The 16,569-nt window shown below is 36.4% G+C and overlaps 1 protein-coding gene across 1 annotated transcript in view; it reads right to left on the bottom strand.

Annotated features, from left to right (window-relative positions):
- Nucleotides 1-16,569, bottom strand: part of GRIA4 (glutamate ionotropic receptor AMPA type subunit 4) — a 693,144-nt gene that overhangs the window by 166,771 nt on the left and 509,804 nt on the right. The window contains exon 5 of the mRNA XM_005689338.3: nucleotides 8,993-9,046. Within this exon, the coding sequence (XP_005689395.1) occupies nucleotides 8,993-9,046 (54 nt within the window). The remainder of the gene's footprint in view (nucleotides 1-8,992; nucleotides 9,047-16,569) is intronic.

Genomic DNA, 16,569 nt, shown 5'->3' with positions numbered 1-16,569 from the left:
CTGTTTCTATGAGGTGATTTGGAAAAAAAAAATCTGATATAAGTGATACCATGCCTGCATGTTTGCTAAGTTGCTTCAGTTGTGTCTGACTCTGCAGCCCTATGGACTGTAGCCCATTAGGTTCCTCTGTCCATGGGATTCTCCAGGCAAGAATACTGGAGTGGGTTGCCATCTTTCTCCTCTCTTGAGTCTCTTGCATTGACAGGCGGGTTCTTTACCACTAGTGCCACCTGGGAAGCCCATACGTGATACCATGTCATATTATTTTACACTGTCTGTCTTATTTCGCCTATCATAATGCCCTCCAGTTTTGTCATTGTTGTCACAAAAGGCATGATTTCTTTCTTCTTTTAAGGCTGCATAATATGCCCGTGTGTGTGTCTGTGTAATATATACATATCTACATCTATGCATGTGCATGCCTGATAAATCGCTTCAGTCATGTCCAACTCTGTGTGACTCTATGGACTGTAGCCCTACAGGCTCCTCTGTCCATGGGATTCTCCAGGCAAGAATACTGGAGTGGGTCGTCATGCCTTCCTCTAGGGGATCTTCCCAATCCAGGGATCAAATCTATATCTCTTATGTTTCCTACATTGGCAGGCAGTTTCTTTATCACTAGTGCCACCTAGCAAGCCCCATCTCCGCCTCTATCTCTGCATCTGCATCTGTACCTGCACCTGCACCTGCATCTTCACCTAAATTTATATTTCCATTTACTTATTTAGGTAATCACCATCCTAACAAATCTTAGATGATATCTCATTGTGGTTTTGATTTGCATTTCCATGATGATTAATGATGTTTAGCATCTTTTCGCATATTATTAACTTGTTTGCCTTTAGAAAAATGTCTTGTCAGGTCCTTTGTCCATTAAAAAAAATCATTTAGTTTTTAATTGAAGGATAATTCCTTTAAAGAATTGTGTTAGTTTCTGCCAAACATCATTTTTAAATTGAGTTGTTTTATTGCTATTGAGTTGTAAAAATTCCTAGTATATTATATATATTAATCCCTTATTTGATAGATGGTTATCAAATATTTTCTCCCATTCAGTAAATTGTCTTTTTGACTTGTTGATGGTTTCCTTTGCTGTGTAATAGCTTTTTTCATTTGACATAGTCCCACTTGTTTATTTCTCCTTTTGTTGCTTGTGCTTTGGTCTCAAATCCAAAAACTTATTGCTAGTACCAATGTCAAGGGGATTACCCCTTAGTTTTTCTTCAAGGAGTTTTACAGTTTCAGATCTTGTTTTCAATAGTCCATTTTTGAATTATCTTTTGTATATGGTATAAAGGTCCATTTTCATTCTTTTGCATGGCAATATTCAGTTTTCCTGACATCATTTATTGAAGAGATTATCCTTTCCTCATTGTATACTCTTGGCTCCTTTGTTGCAAGCTAACTGTCCATATATGCTGCGATTTATTCCTGGGCTCTATATTCTGCACCATTTACTACATGATTGTTTTCATTCCAATATTATATTGATTACTGGAGCTTTATAATTAAGTTTGAAACCAGGAAATGTAATGCCTCCAGCTGTTCTTAATGTTCTATTAATATATAAAACCAAGTTGTATTTCTAAATAGTATAAACAATCAGAAAGAAAAATTGAGAACAGCTGGAGGCAGTACATTTCCAGGTTTCAAACTCTATTATAAAGCTACAGTAAACCAATCAATATAGGAATAAAAACAGACATTTTGCATGTGAATATACAGTTTTCCTAACATCATTTGACCACTTCCAATTTGCCTTGATTCATGGACCTGACATTCCAGATTCCTATGCAATATTGCTCTTTAGAGCATCAGACTTTTCTTCTATCACCAGTCACATCCATAACTGGGTATTGTTTTTGCTTTGATGCTGTGATGCTGTGAAAGTGCTACTGATGTGAAAGATGTGAAAGATGATGCTGTGAAAGTGCTGCACTCAATACGCCAGCAAATTTGGAAAATCCAGCAGTGGCCACAGGACTGCAAAGGGTCAGTTTTCTTTCCAATCCCAAAGAAAGGCAATGACAAAGAATGCTCAAACTACCACACAATTGCACTCATTGCAAAAGCTAGCAAAGTAATGCTCAAAATTCTCCAAGCCAGGCTTCAGCAGTACATGAACTATGAACTTCCAGATGTTCAAGCTGGTTTTAGAAAAGGCAGAGGAACAAGAGATCAAATTGCCAACATCTGGTGGATCATGGAAAAAGCAAGAGTTTCAGAAAAACATCTATTTCGGCTTTACTGACTATGCCAAAGCCTTTGACTGAGTGGATCACAAGAAACTGTGAAAAATTCTGAAAGAGATGGGAATACCAGACCACCTGACCTGCCTCTTGAGAAACCTATATGCAGGTCAGGAAGCAACAATTAGAACTGAACGTGGAACAACAGACTGGTTCCAAATAGGAAAAGAGTACATCAAGGCTGTATATTGCCACCCTGCTTATTTAACCTATATGCAGAGTACATCATGAGAAACACTGGGCTGGAAGAAGCACAAGCTGGAATCAAGATGGCCGGGAGAAATATCAATAACCTCAGATATGCAGATGACACTACCCTTATGGCAGAAGTAAAGAATAACTAAAGAGCTTCTTGATGAAAGTGAAAGAAGAGAGTGAAAAAGTTGGCTTAAAGCTCAACATTCAGAAAACTAAGATCATGGCATCTGGCTCATCACTTCGTGGCAAATAGATGGGGAAACAGTGGAAACAGTGTCAGACTTTATTTTGGGGGCTCTAAAATCATTGCAGATAGTGATTGCAGCCATGAAATTAAAAGACACTTACTCCTTGGAAGAAAATTTATGACCAACCTGGACAACATATTAAAGGGCAGAGACATTACTATCCCAACAAAGGTCCATCTAGTCAAGGCTATGGTTTTTTCAGTGGTCATGTCTGGATGTGAGTGTTGGACTATAAAGAAAGCTGAGACCGAAGAATTGATGCTTTTGAACTGTGGTGTTGGAGATGACTCTTGAGGGTCCCTTGGACTGCAAGGAGATCCAACCAGTCCATCCGAAAGGAGATCAGTCCTGGGTGTTCATTAGAAGGACTGATGTTGAGGCTGAAACTCCAATTGTCTGGCCATCTGATGTGAAGAGCTGACTCACTGGAATGACCTTGATGCTAGGAAAGATTGAGAGCAGGAGGAGAAGGGGACGACAATGGGTGAGATGATTGGATGGCATCATTGACTCAATGGACATGGGTTTGGGTAGACTCCAGGTGTTGATGATGGACAGGGAGGCCTGGCGTGCAGCGGTTCATGGGGTTGCGAAGAGTCGGACATGACTGAGCAAATGAACTGAACTGAACTGAAGGGGAAGTTTCATAGCAATACAGGTTTACCTCAAGAAACAAGAAAAAAGTCAAATAAATAACCTATGTAACTCTGCACTTAAAGAAATTAGAAAAGGAAGAAAAAAGAAAGCTGGTTAGTAAAAGGAAAGAAACCTTAAAAATTAGGGCAGAAGTAAATGTAAAAGAAACAAAAGTTACCATAGCAAAAATCAACCAACCTAAAAGTTATTTCTTTGAGAAGATAAATAAATTGACAAACCATTAGCCACACTCATCAAGAAACAATGGGAGAAGAATCAAATCAACAAAATTAGATATGAAAATGGAGAAATCACAACAGATAACACAGAAATACAAAGGCTCATAAAAGACTACTATCAGCCACTATATGACAATAAATTGGACAATTTGGAAGAAATGCACAAATTCTTAGAAAAGTACAACTTTCCAAAGCCAAACCAGCCAGAAATAGAAAATCTTAACCTATCACAAGCACAAAAATCGAAACTGTAATCAGAAATCTTCCAGCAAACAAAACCCCGGGACCAAATGGCTTCCCAGCTGAATTCTACCAAAAATTTAGAGAAGAGCTAACACCTATCCTACACAAACTCTTCCAAGAAATTGCGGAGGAATGCAAACTTACAAATTAATTATATGAGGCCACCATCACCCTAATACCAAATCCAGACAAAGATGCCACAAAGAAAGAAAACTAGAGGCCAGTATCTCTGATGAACATAGATGCAAAAATCCTTAACAAAAGTCTAGCAAACAGAATCCAACAACATAATAAAAAGATCATACACAATGACCAAATGGGCTTTATCCCAGGGATGCAAGTATTCTTCAATATCTGCAAATCAAACAACATAATACACCACATTAACAAACTGAAAGATAAAAACAATATGATTATCTTAATAGATCCACAGAAAGCCTTTGACAAAATTCAACATCCATTTATGATAAAAAACCCTCCAGAAAGCAGGCATAGAAGGAACATATCTCAACATAATAAAAGCTATATATGACAAACCCACAGAAAACATTATCCTCAATGGTGAAAAATTAAAAACATTTCCCCTAAATTCAGGAACATGACAAGGGTGTCCACTCTCACCACTATTATTCAACATAGTTTTGGAAGTTTTGGCAACTGCAATCAGAGCAGAAAAAGAAGTAAAAGGACTCTAGATTGGAAAAGAAGAAGTAAAATTCTCACTGTTTGTAGATAACATGATCCTCTACCTAGAAAACCCTAAAGACTCCACCATAAAATTGCTAGATCTAATCAGCGAATATAGTAAAGTTGCAGGATATAAAATTAACACAGAGAAATCCCTTGCATTCCTACACACTAACAATGAGAAAACAGAAAGAGAAATTAAGGAAACAACTCCATTCATCATTGCAACGAAAAGAATAAAATACTCAGGAATATATCTACCTAAAGAAACAAAAGACCTATATATAGAAAACTATAAAACACTGATGGAAAAAATCAAAGAGGACACAAATAGATGGATAAATATACCGTGTTCATGGATCAGAAGAATCAATATAGTGAAAATGAGTATTGAGGTTCGTGACATAGTACAGGAGATGGATCAAGACCATCCCCATGGAAAATAAATGCAAAAAAGCAAAATGGCTGTCTGAGGAGGCCTTACAAATCACTATGAAAAGAAGAGAGGCAAAAAGCAAAGGAGAAAAGGAAAGATATAAGCATCTGAATGCAGAGTTCCAAACAATAGCAAGAAGAGATAAGAAAGCCTTCTTCAGCAATCAATTCAAAGAAATAGGAAAAGAACAGAATGGGAAAGACTAGAGATCTCTTCAAGAAAATTAGAGACACCAAGGGAACATTTCATGCAAAGATGGGCTCGAAAAAGGACAGAAATGGTATGGACTTAACAGAAGCAGAAGATATTAAGAAGAGGTGGCAAAAATACACAGATGAACTGTACAATAAAGATCTTCATGACCCAGATAATCATGATGATGTGATCACTCATCTAGAGCCAGACATCTTGGAATGTGAAGTCAAGTGGGCCTTAGAAAGCATCACTATGAACAAAGCTAGTGGAGGTGATGGAATTCCAGTGGAGCTATTTCAAATCCTGAAAGATGATGCTGTGAAAGTGCTGCACTCCATATGCCAGCAAATTGGGAAAACTCAGCAGTGGCCACAGGACTGGAAAATGTTGAGTTTTCATTCCAATTCCAAAGAAAGGCAATACCAAAGAATACTCAAACTACCGCACAATTGCACTCATCTCACATGCTAGTAAAGTAATGCTCAAAATTCTCCAAGCCAGGCTTCAGCAATATGTGAACCGTGAACTCCCTAATGTTCAAGTTGGTTTTAGAAAAGGCAGAGGAATCAGAGATCAAATTTCCAACATCTGCTGGATCATGGAAAAAGCAAGAGAGTTCCAGAAAAACATCTATTTCTGCTTTCTTGACTATACCAAAGCCTTTGACTGTGTGGATCACAATAAACTGTGGAAAATTCTGAGAGAGATGGGAATACCAGACCACCTGACCTGCCTCTTGAGAAATCTGTATGCAGGTCAGGAAGCAATAGTTAGAACTGGACATGGAACACCAGACTGGTTCCACATGTGAAAAGGAGTACGTCAAGGCTGTATATTGTCACCCTGCTTCTTTAACTTCTATGCAGAGTACATTATGAGAAATGCTGGAGTGGAAGAAACACAAGCTGGAATCAAGATTGCTAGGAGAAATATCAATAACCTCAGATATGCAGATGACACCACCCTTATGGCACAAAGTGAAGAGAAGCTAAAAAGACATCTTGATGAAAGTTAAAGAGGCGAGCGAAAAAGTTGGCTTAAAGCTCAACTTTCAGAAAACGAAGATTATGGCATCTGGTCTCATCACTTCATGGGAAATAGATGGGAAAACAGTGGAAACAGTGTCAGACTTTATTTTTTTGGGCTCCATAATCACTGCAGGTGGTGATAGCAGCCGTGAGATTAAAAGACTCTTACTCATTGGAAGAAAAGTTATGACCAACCTAGATAGTATATTCAAAAGCAGAGATATTACTTTGCCGACTAAGGTCTGTCTAGTCAAGGCTGTGGTTTTTCCTGTGGTCATGTATGGATGTGAGAGTTGGACTGTGAAGAAGACTGAACACCGAAGAATTGAAGGTTTTGAAATGTGGTGTTGGAGAAGACTCTTGACAGTCCCTTGGACTGCAAAGAGATCCAGCGAGTCCATTCTGAAGGAGATCAGCCTTGGGATTTCTTTGGAAGGAATGATGCTAAAGCTGAAGCTCCGTTACTTTGGCTACCTCATGTGAAGAGTTGACTCATTGGAAAAAGACTCTGTTGCTGGGAGGGATTGGGGGCAGGAGGAGAAGGGGACGACCGAGGATGAGATGGCTGAATGCCATCACTGATTCGATGGACATGAGTCTGAGTGAACTCTGGGAGATGGTGATGGACAGGGAGGTCTGGCATGCTGCGATTTATGGGGTCGCAAAGAGTCAGACACGACTGAGCGACTGAACTGACTGATTGACTGACTGACAAATCTACTGTCATCAAGACAGTATGGTAGTGGCACAAAGAAATACAGATCAGTGGAACAAAATAAAAAGCTCAGAGATAACTCCATGCACCTATGGACACCTTATCTTTGACAAAGGAGGCAAGAATATACAATGGATAAAAGATAATCTCTTTAACAAGTGAATCTGGGAAAACTGGTTAACCACTTGTAAAAGAATGAAACTAGAAGACTTTCTAACACCATACACAAAAATAAACACAACATGGATTAAAGATCTAAACATGAGACCAGATACTATTAAACTCCTAAAGGAAAACATAGGCAAAACACTCTCTGACAAAAATAGCAGCAGGATCCTCTATGATCCACTTCCCACAGTAGTGGAAATAAAAGCAAAAATAAACAAATGGGGCCTAATTAAACTTAGAAGATTTTGCACAACAAAGAAAACTATAAGCAAGTTGAAAAAATAGCCTTCAGATTGAGAGAATAATAGCAAACAAAGCAACTGACAAAGAATTAACCTCAAAAATATACAAGCAACTCCTGCAGCTCAATTCCAGAAAAAAAATGACCCAATCAAAAAATGGGCCAAAGAACTAAATAAACATTTCTCCAAAGATGACATACCGATGGCTAACAAACACATGAAATGATGCTCAACATCACTCATCAGAGAAACGCAAATCAAAACCATAGTGAGGTACTATTTCACACCAGTCAGCATGGCCGCTATCCAAAAGTCTACAAGCAATAAATGCTGGAGAGGGTGTGGAGAAGAGGGAACTCTCTTGCACTGTTGGTGGGAATGCAAACTAGTACAGCCACTATGGAGAACAGCGTGGAGATTCCTTAGAAAGCTGGAAATAGGACAACCATATGACCCAGCAGTCCCCCTGCTGGGCATACTCACTGAAGAAACCAGAATTGAAAGAGACACGTGTACCCCAATGTTCATCGCAGCACTGCTTATAAAAGCCAGGACATGGAAGCAAGCTAGATGTCCATCAGTAGATGAATGGATAAGAAAGCTCTGGTACATATACACAATGGAATATTACTCAGCCATTAAAAAGAATACATAGGAATCATTTCTAATGAGGTGGATGAAACTGGAGTCTGTTATACAGAGTGAAGGAAATCAGAAAGAAAAACACCAATACAGTATACTAACCCATATATATGGAACTTAGACAGGTGGTAATGATAACCCCACATGTGAGACGGCCAAAGAGACACAGATGCATAGAACAGTCTTTTTGACTCTGTGGGAGAGGGTGAGGGTGGGATGATTTGGGAGAATGGTATTGAAACATGTATATTATCATATGTGAAAAGGATCGCCAATCCAGATTTGATGCATGATACACGGTGCTTGGGGCTGGTGCACTGGGATGATCCAGAGGGATGGGATGGTGAGGGAGGTGGGAGGGGGGTTCAGGATGGGAAACACATGTACACCCTTGGCAGATCCATGTCAATGTATGGCAAAACCACTACAATATTGTAAAGTAATTAGCCTCCAATTAAAATAAATACATTTATATTAAAACAAAAACAAAAACAAACAAACAACACAACCAAAAAAACTGCCAATGTGTATGACTCCTTGCCACCCCATGGACTGTAGACTACCAGGCAATTCTGTCCATTGGATTTCCCAGGCAGGAATATTGGAGTGGGTTGCCATTTCCTTCTCCAAGTGATCTTCCCAGATCAGTGATTGAACCCCCATCTCCTGCATTGGCAGGCAGATTCTTAACCACTGAGCCACCAGAGAAGCTCATGTCAATGTTAGTTGGATGCATAACTCTTTAACTCAAAAACTTATACTTTTACCTCTTGGCTGTGCAGAAAATCTTGTTTCTTTGACCTCTAATGGGAAGAACAGTCCTCAAAGATTTCCAAAATACTATCCCCTAGGTTATTATCATAACCTTCAGATAGTCTTAAATAAAACTCTCTATTTCTTAACACTTTTTTTGTGAACACATAAAAGTATCATCCTATGTGTTGTTAAAAAGCTTAATAGATAATGCAATTTAACAATTTATTAGAGTACTGTTTTAAGGTGTGGTTAACATGATCTTGACTGTCTGAACAATTCTTATGAAAAGTAGAAAATAAGGAGTTCTTACCAAGTTTGCAATGATATAATGGTAGCCTTTAACGTGCTTTCCAACACTCACAATCTGTGAAGATATAAGAAAATACAAGGCAATAAATTTAACTCTACTGAATGATTATATTTTTAAAAAAGAATTTTAACCATTGCAGCATAATTTCACGTGGAAACATGATAAGATAATAATATATTAATATTTTTTCTTGTAAAAGTAATTTATTCTAATAAAAAGAAATTCATAAGCCACTTTAGAAATTAAGTGTTTTAAGTAAAATAAAAAAATTCAATCATACTGTATAAATGCCAAAAATGTCATCATCTATTATTCAGAAGACTACTATGCTGTAATTCCCTCAATGAAAATGACAATGCTATGAAGCAAACCAATAGTTTCCATATATTTCTAAAAAAGAATAGTTCAACATAAGAAAGATTTTTTGGTTTAAATAATTTAGATATACTTAATATACTGATAATTTACAGGAATTCATGATAGACTGTTAGATATTTTCACCTTTGAGAATGATTTTCTATGAGTAGATTGGATTGTTGTCCTGAAAATCAAGTAAAGACTTTTGTAAGGCACAGTATCTCTCTTTAGATAATGTGGATACTTACTTAATTCCTGCTCACCTGTGGATGTAGCAATAGTTTACTATAATAAAAAGAAGGATAAATCAACATCAAAACACCTTTACTTCTGCTATATTTATTTTTTCAATGAATGTTTTTAGAAATGTTTAGAAAATTAGGAATAAGGAATTTTAGGAATAAGTAATTCAATTTTAAAAAAGTATAACTTTATTTCTATATTAGAAATTAAAATTCTTATTTTGCAATGTTGAAATTCCTTTTTAGATAAAAGTCTAATGGCAGTTACTAATGAGCTGCTTTGTAGACTCATTGGTATCTTCAAAGATATCAATAAAATATATTTTCATATACTTTTATCATTAAAAAACCTGAATTTTTTGATAGTTTAATATCTTCTAAAATAATTTTTTATAAATTAGTGATGTGTATAAAACACAGGAAAGCTATTTTATTTATTATAATTTTCATGATAGCAGAAGTAGCTTTATTCTGAGGCTTGCACAGCATTACAGAATAAAGCATTGGTTATATACAGTATTTCAAAAGTTTCCATATGAGTTTTACAAGTTTAATTACTAAAAATATTTAATTTAATGAAATGTTTAGATAATCTCTGAAATGTTTGAGCAAAACTTCAATCAGACATTCCTTGTGAAGATTACTGTTAGTAAGTACCAGCTTATTCCATATATTATTTGTGAACTAGAGACCTATGATATGGTTCTCATTTTCATTTGTATTCATTCCACATAACCACACTTTCATGCAGGTATAAAGCTTATTTCTGAGAGATTGGGGTTAATTTGTGCAGGACTGACACATTGCAAACTGGCCAGCACCAGAAACAATTTATTGTATTTAAGGGTTGAGAAAGAAAGCATCTGGAAGCCAAAGATACACTAAATGAGACTCTACATTCTACTTCAATCCTTGGTTGGCTTTTAATCAGAACAAAGTTGACCTCATGTAAGTCCCCTCTGTTTTAAACTCCCATCTGCTCTTTCTTCTCCTACCAATCTATTTTGCAAATCTACTTTCTATTTTGCAAACTCTAATCCATCAAAAAAAAATTATGGAGTATAGTTGATTTAAAATGTTGTGCTAGCTTTTGCTGTACAGCAAACAGAATTAGTTATACATATATATTTATCCACTCTTTAGATTCTTTCCCCACATAGGTCAATAGAGAGTATTGAGAAGAGTTCCTTGTGCTTTGCAGGAGGTATTTACTATTTGTATATGGTAGTGTGTATATGTTAATCCCGATCTCCCAATTTATCCCTCCCCTGCCTGGGTGGAAGCCCAAGTAACCATAAATTTATTTTCTACACTTTATTTCTGTTTTGTAAAACTGTTCATTTGTACTTTTTTGTTTGTTTTGTTTCAGATTCCACATATCAGTAATATCATATGATATTTACCCTCCTCTGTCTGACTTACTTTACTCAGTATGACAATCTCTAGGTTCATCCATATTACTGCAAATAGCATTATTTTGTTCTTTTTCTTGGTGGAGCAATATTCCATTGTATTTGTGCCACATCTTATTTATTCATTGCTCTGTTGATGGACATTTAGATTGTTTCCATGTCCTGGTTATTGTAAATAATCCTGCAATTAAAACTGGAGTACATGTATCTTTTTGAATTGTAGTGCATCTCTGAGTATATGCCCAGGAGTGGGATTGTTGGATACTATGGTAGCTCTTGTTTTAATTTTTTTAGAAGCTTCTTTACTGTTTTCCACAGTGGATGCAACAATTTTCATTTAACAGTGTAGGAGCATAGCCTTTTCTCCATATCTTCTGCAGCATTTATTGTCTGTGGATCTTTTGGTGATGGCCATTCAGACCATTGTGAAATGATACCTCATTGTAGTTTTGATTTATATTTCTCTAATGAGTAGTGATGTTGATCAACTTTTTATATGATTTTGGGCACCTGTATGTCTTCTTTGAAGAGATTTCTATTTAGGTCTTCCACCATATTTTGACTGGGCTGTTTCTCTTTTGATATTCAACTGTGTGAGCTCATTGTATGTTTTGAGGATTAATCCTTTGTCATTTACTTCATTTCAAATATTTTCTCCAACTTTGAGGGCTGTCTTTTCATTTGGCTTATGGCTTCCTTTGCTGTGAAAAAGCTTTCAAGTTTAATTAGATTTTAAGTTCATTTATTTATTTTTATTTCCATTACTCTAAGTTCAGTTAAGTTGCTCAGTCGTGTCCAACTCTTTATGACCCCATGAACCACAGCACCACAGGCCTCCCTGTCCATCAACAACTCTTGGAGTTTACCCAAACTCGTATCCATCAAGTCAGTGATGCCATCTAGCCATATCATCCTCTGTCATCCCCTTTTCTTCCTGCCCTCAATCCCTCCCAACATGAGCCATTTCCTCCTGCCCTAAATCCTTCCCAGCATGAGGGTCCTTTCAAATTAGTCAGCTCTTTGCATCAGGTGGCCAAAGTATTGGAGTTTCGGCTTCAATATCGGTCCTTCAATGAACACCCAGGACTGATCTCCTTTAGGATGGACTGGTTGGATTTCCTTGCAGTCCAAGGGACTCTCAAAAGTCTTTTCCAACACCACAGTTCAAAAGCATCAATTCTTTGGTGCTCAGCTTTCTTTATAGTCCAACTCTCACATCCATACATGACTACTGTAAAAACCATAGCCTTGACTAGATGGACTTTTGTTGGCAAAGCAATGTCTCTGCTTTTTAATATGCTGTCCAGGTTGGTCATAACTTTCCTTCCAAGGAGTAAGTGTCTTTTAATTTCATGGTTGCATTCACCATTTGCAGTGATTTTGGAGCCCTCCAAAATAAAGCCAGCCACTGTTTTCACTGTTTCCCCATCTATTTGCCATGAAGTGATGGGACCAGATGCCATGATCTTAGTTTTCTTAGTTTTTTCACTCCTCTTTCACTTTAATCAAAAGGTTCTTTAGTTCCTCTTCACTTTCTGCCATAAGGGTGGTGTCATCTATATATCTGATGTGATTGATTTTTCTCCCTGCAATCTTGATTCCAGCTTGTGCTTCTTTCAACCCAGCGTTTCTCATGATGCACTCTGCATAGAAGTTAAATAAGCAGAGTGACAATATACAGCCTTGATGTACTCCTTTTCCTATTTGGAACAAGTCTGTTGTTCCATGTACAGTTCTAACAACAGCTTCCTCATCTGCATACAGGTTTCTCAAGTGGCAGTCCAGGTGGTCTGGTATTCTCATCTCTTTCAGAATTTTCCACAGTTTATTGTGATCCACAGAGTCAAAGGCTTTGGCATAGTCAATAAATCAAAAATAGATACTTTTTGGAACTCTCTTGATTTTTTGATGATGCAGCGAATGCTGGCAATTTGATCTCTGGTTCCTCTGCCTTTTCTAAAACCAGCTTGAGTATCTGGAATTTCACAGTTCATGTATTGCTGAAGCTTGGCCTGGAGAGTTTTAAGCATTATTTTATTAGCTTGTGAGATGAGTGCAATTGTGTCGTAGTTTGAGCATTCTTTGGCATTGCCTTTCTTTGGGATTGTAATGAAAACTGACCTTTTCCAATCCTGTGGCCACTGCTGAGTTTTCCAAATTTGCTGAGATATTGAGTGCAGCACTTTCACAGCATCATCTTTTAGGATTTCAAATAACTCAACTGAAATTCCATCACCTCTACTAGCTTTGTTCCATTACTCTAAGAGGTGGATCAAAAAAAAATCTTTCATTTTTAGGTCAGAGAGTGTTGTGCCTATGTTTTCCTCTTAGAGGTTTATAGTGTCTGGCATTTCATTTAGATCTTTAATCCATTTTGAATTTATTTTTATATGTGGTGTTAGGGAATCTTTATATTTCATTCTTTTATATGTATCTGTCCAGTTTTTTCCAGCACTACTTATAGAAGAGGCTGTCTTTTCTCCATTATATATTTTTGCCTCCTTTGTCATAGATTAGGTGACCATAGGTGCATGGGTTTATCTCTGAACTTTCTGTCCTATTGATCTATATTTCTATCTTTCTGTAAATACTGTTTTGAGGGAGTATAGTCTGAAGTTAGGGAGACTAATTTCTCCAGCTGTCATTCTTTCTCAAGATTATTTTGCCTATTTAGGGTCTTTGATGTTTCAGTAAAAATTGTAGAATATTGTGCTCTAAGTCTATGAAAATTGCCATTGGTAATTTAATAGGGATTGCATTGAATCTGTTTATTGCCTTGGGTACTATAGTCATTTTAGCAATATTGATTTTCAAATCCAGGAACATGGTATATCTCTACATTTATTAGTGTCATTTTTTATTTATTTCATCAATATATTACAGTTTTTGAATATAGTTCTTTTGCCTCATTTGGTAAGTTTGTTCCTAGGTATTTTATTTTTTAATATGAGAACAAATGAGATTGTAATTTCTCCTTTGATCTTTTATTGTTAGTGTATAGAAATGCAATACATTTCTGCATATTAATTTTGCATCCTACAACCTCCCCAAATTCCCTGATGAGCTTTAGTAATTTTTGGTAGTATCTTTAGGATTTTTCTACATGTAGTATCGTATCATTTGTGAAAACTGACATTTTTACTTCTTTTCCAACTTAGACTTATTTTCTTATTCCTCTCTGATTGCCATGTCTAGGACTTCCAAAACTATGTTGAATAAAAGCATTGAAAGTATATACCCTTGTCTTATTCCTAATCCTAGAGGGAATTCTTTCAGGTTTTCACTATTGAAAATGATGTTTGCTGTGGTTTTTATCATATACAACCTTTATTATGTTAGGTATGTTTTCTTGATGCCCACTTTCTGGAGAAATTTTTTAAAATCATAAATGGCTGTTGAATTTTGTTCAAAGCTTTTTCTTCATCTATTGAAATAATTATATAACTTTCATTTTTTAATTTGTTAATATGGCATATTACATAGATTGATTTGTGTGTAGTGAAGAATCCTCACATTCTTGGAATAAATCCCACCTGAACATGATGTATGATTCTTTTGATGTGTTTTTGGATTTGGTTAGCTAATATTTTGTTGATGATTTTTGTGTCTATGTTCATAAGTGATAATGTCATATAATTTTCTTTTTTTGTGTGTTATATCTTAGTCTGCTTTTGGTATCTGGGTGATGGTGGCCTCCTTGAATATGCTTCAGAGTGTGTCTTTGTCTGCAATTTTTTGGAAGAGTTTGAGAAGGATACTCCTCTCTTAGTACTTGATAGAATTAGCCTGTGATGCCATCTGGTCCTGGACTTTTGTTTGTTGGAAGGTTTTAACCATAGTTTCAATGCCAGTGCTTGTGATTTGTCTGTTCATATTTTCTATTTCTTTCTGATTCAGTCTTGGAAGGTTGTACTTTTCTAAGAGTTCATCCATTTCTTCCAGGTGGTCCATTTCATTGGCATATGGTTTCTTGTAGTATTCTCTTATTCTCTTTTATTTTTTCTGCAGTGTCAGTTCTAACTTCTTCTTTTTCATTTATGTTTTGCTAATTTGATTTCTCTCCTTTTTTTCTTGTGTGTGACAATATCAACAACACATTGGGCTCGAGAACTGCTAACGAACTTAACAGTGCAGTGGTTAAAGAAGTTTTGCAAAGGAGACAAGAGCCTTTAAGATGAGGAGCAGAGTAGCCAGCCATTGGAAGTTGACAATGATCAGCTGCGAGTCTTCATCATCAAAACTGATCATCTTTCTACTACATGAGAAGTTTCTGGAGAACTCAGTGCTGACTATTTTATGGCCATTCAGCATTTGAAGCAAATTGGAAAGGTGAAGAAGTACAATAAGTGGGTGCCTCATGAGCTGACCAGAAACAAACAAAAATTGCTTTAAGGTGTTGTCTTCTCTTATTCTACACAATAACAATGAATCATTTATCAATCAAATTGTGATGTAGGACAAAAAAAGGATTTTATGACAATTGATAATAACCAACTCAGTGGTTGGACCAAAAAGAAACTCCAAAGAACTTCCCAAAGCTAACCATGCCCCCCAGAATGGTCATGGTCACTGGTGGTCTGCTACTAGTCCAATCCACTACAACTTTCTGAATCCTAGGGAAACCACTACATCTGAGAAGCATTCTCAGCAAATAGACGAGATACACTGAAACCTGCAATGCCTACAACTGGCATTGATCAACAGAATGGGTCCAATTCTTCTCCATTACAATGCTCGACTGCACATCACACAACCAGTGCACATCACACAACTTCAAAAGTTGAATAAATCGGGCTACAAGTTTTTGTCTCATCCGACATATTGACCTAACTTCTTGCCAACCTTCTACCACTTCTTCAAGCATCTGGACATCCTTTTTTTTTTTTTTTTCTGCGAAAAAGCTTCTATAACCAGCCAGATGCAGAAAATTCTTTCCAAGAGTTTGTTGATTCCTAACGCATGGACTTATGTGCTACAGGAAGAAACAAACTTATTTCTCATTAGCAAAAATGTGTTGATTGCAATGGTTCCTATTTTGATTAAGAAAGATGTATTTGAGCCTAGTTTTGATGATTTAAAATTTGAGGTCAAAAATCACAATTACTTTTCCATCAACCTTAATAGTAACTTCAGTTTTTGTTGTTTTTGATCTTGTTTTTTTATCTAGTTGCTCTAGGTATAAGGTAGGTTGTTTATTTGAGATTTTTCTTGTTTCCTGAGGTAATATTCTATAGCTCTAAACTTCCATCTTAGAACTACTGTTGCTGTGTCCCATAGCTTTTGTCATTTATTTGCAGGTATTTTTACAAATTTCCTCATTGATTTCTTCAGTGATCCACTGGTTGTTTAGTAACATATCATTTAGCCTCTATTTTTTAAAAAATATATATATTTTACCTTTTTCCTGTAATTGTTTTCTATTTTTATAGTGTTGTGGTCAGAAAAATGTTTGATATGATTTCAATTTTCTTAAACTTGATTTGTGACCCAAGATGTGATCTATCCTGGAAAATGTCTCATGTGCACTTGAGAAGAAAATGTGTGCTGCTTTCTGATGGAATGTCCT

Source organism: Capra hircus, chromosome 15 (assembly GCF_001704415.2).
Source record: "Capra hircus breed San Clemente chromosome 15, ASM170441v1, whole genome shotgun sequence".
Lineage (NCBI taxonomy): Eukaryota > Metazoa > Chordata > Mammalia > Artiodactyla > Bovidae > Capra > Capra hircus.
Note: the sequence above shows the minus strand (reverse complement) of the source record. Positions and strands in the feature narration are given on the sequence as shown.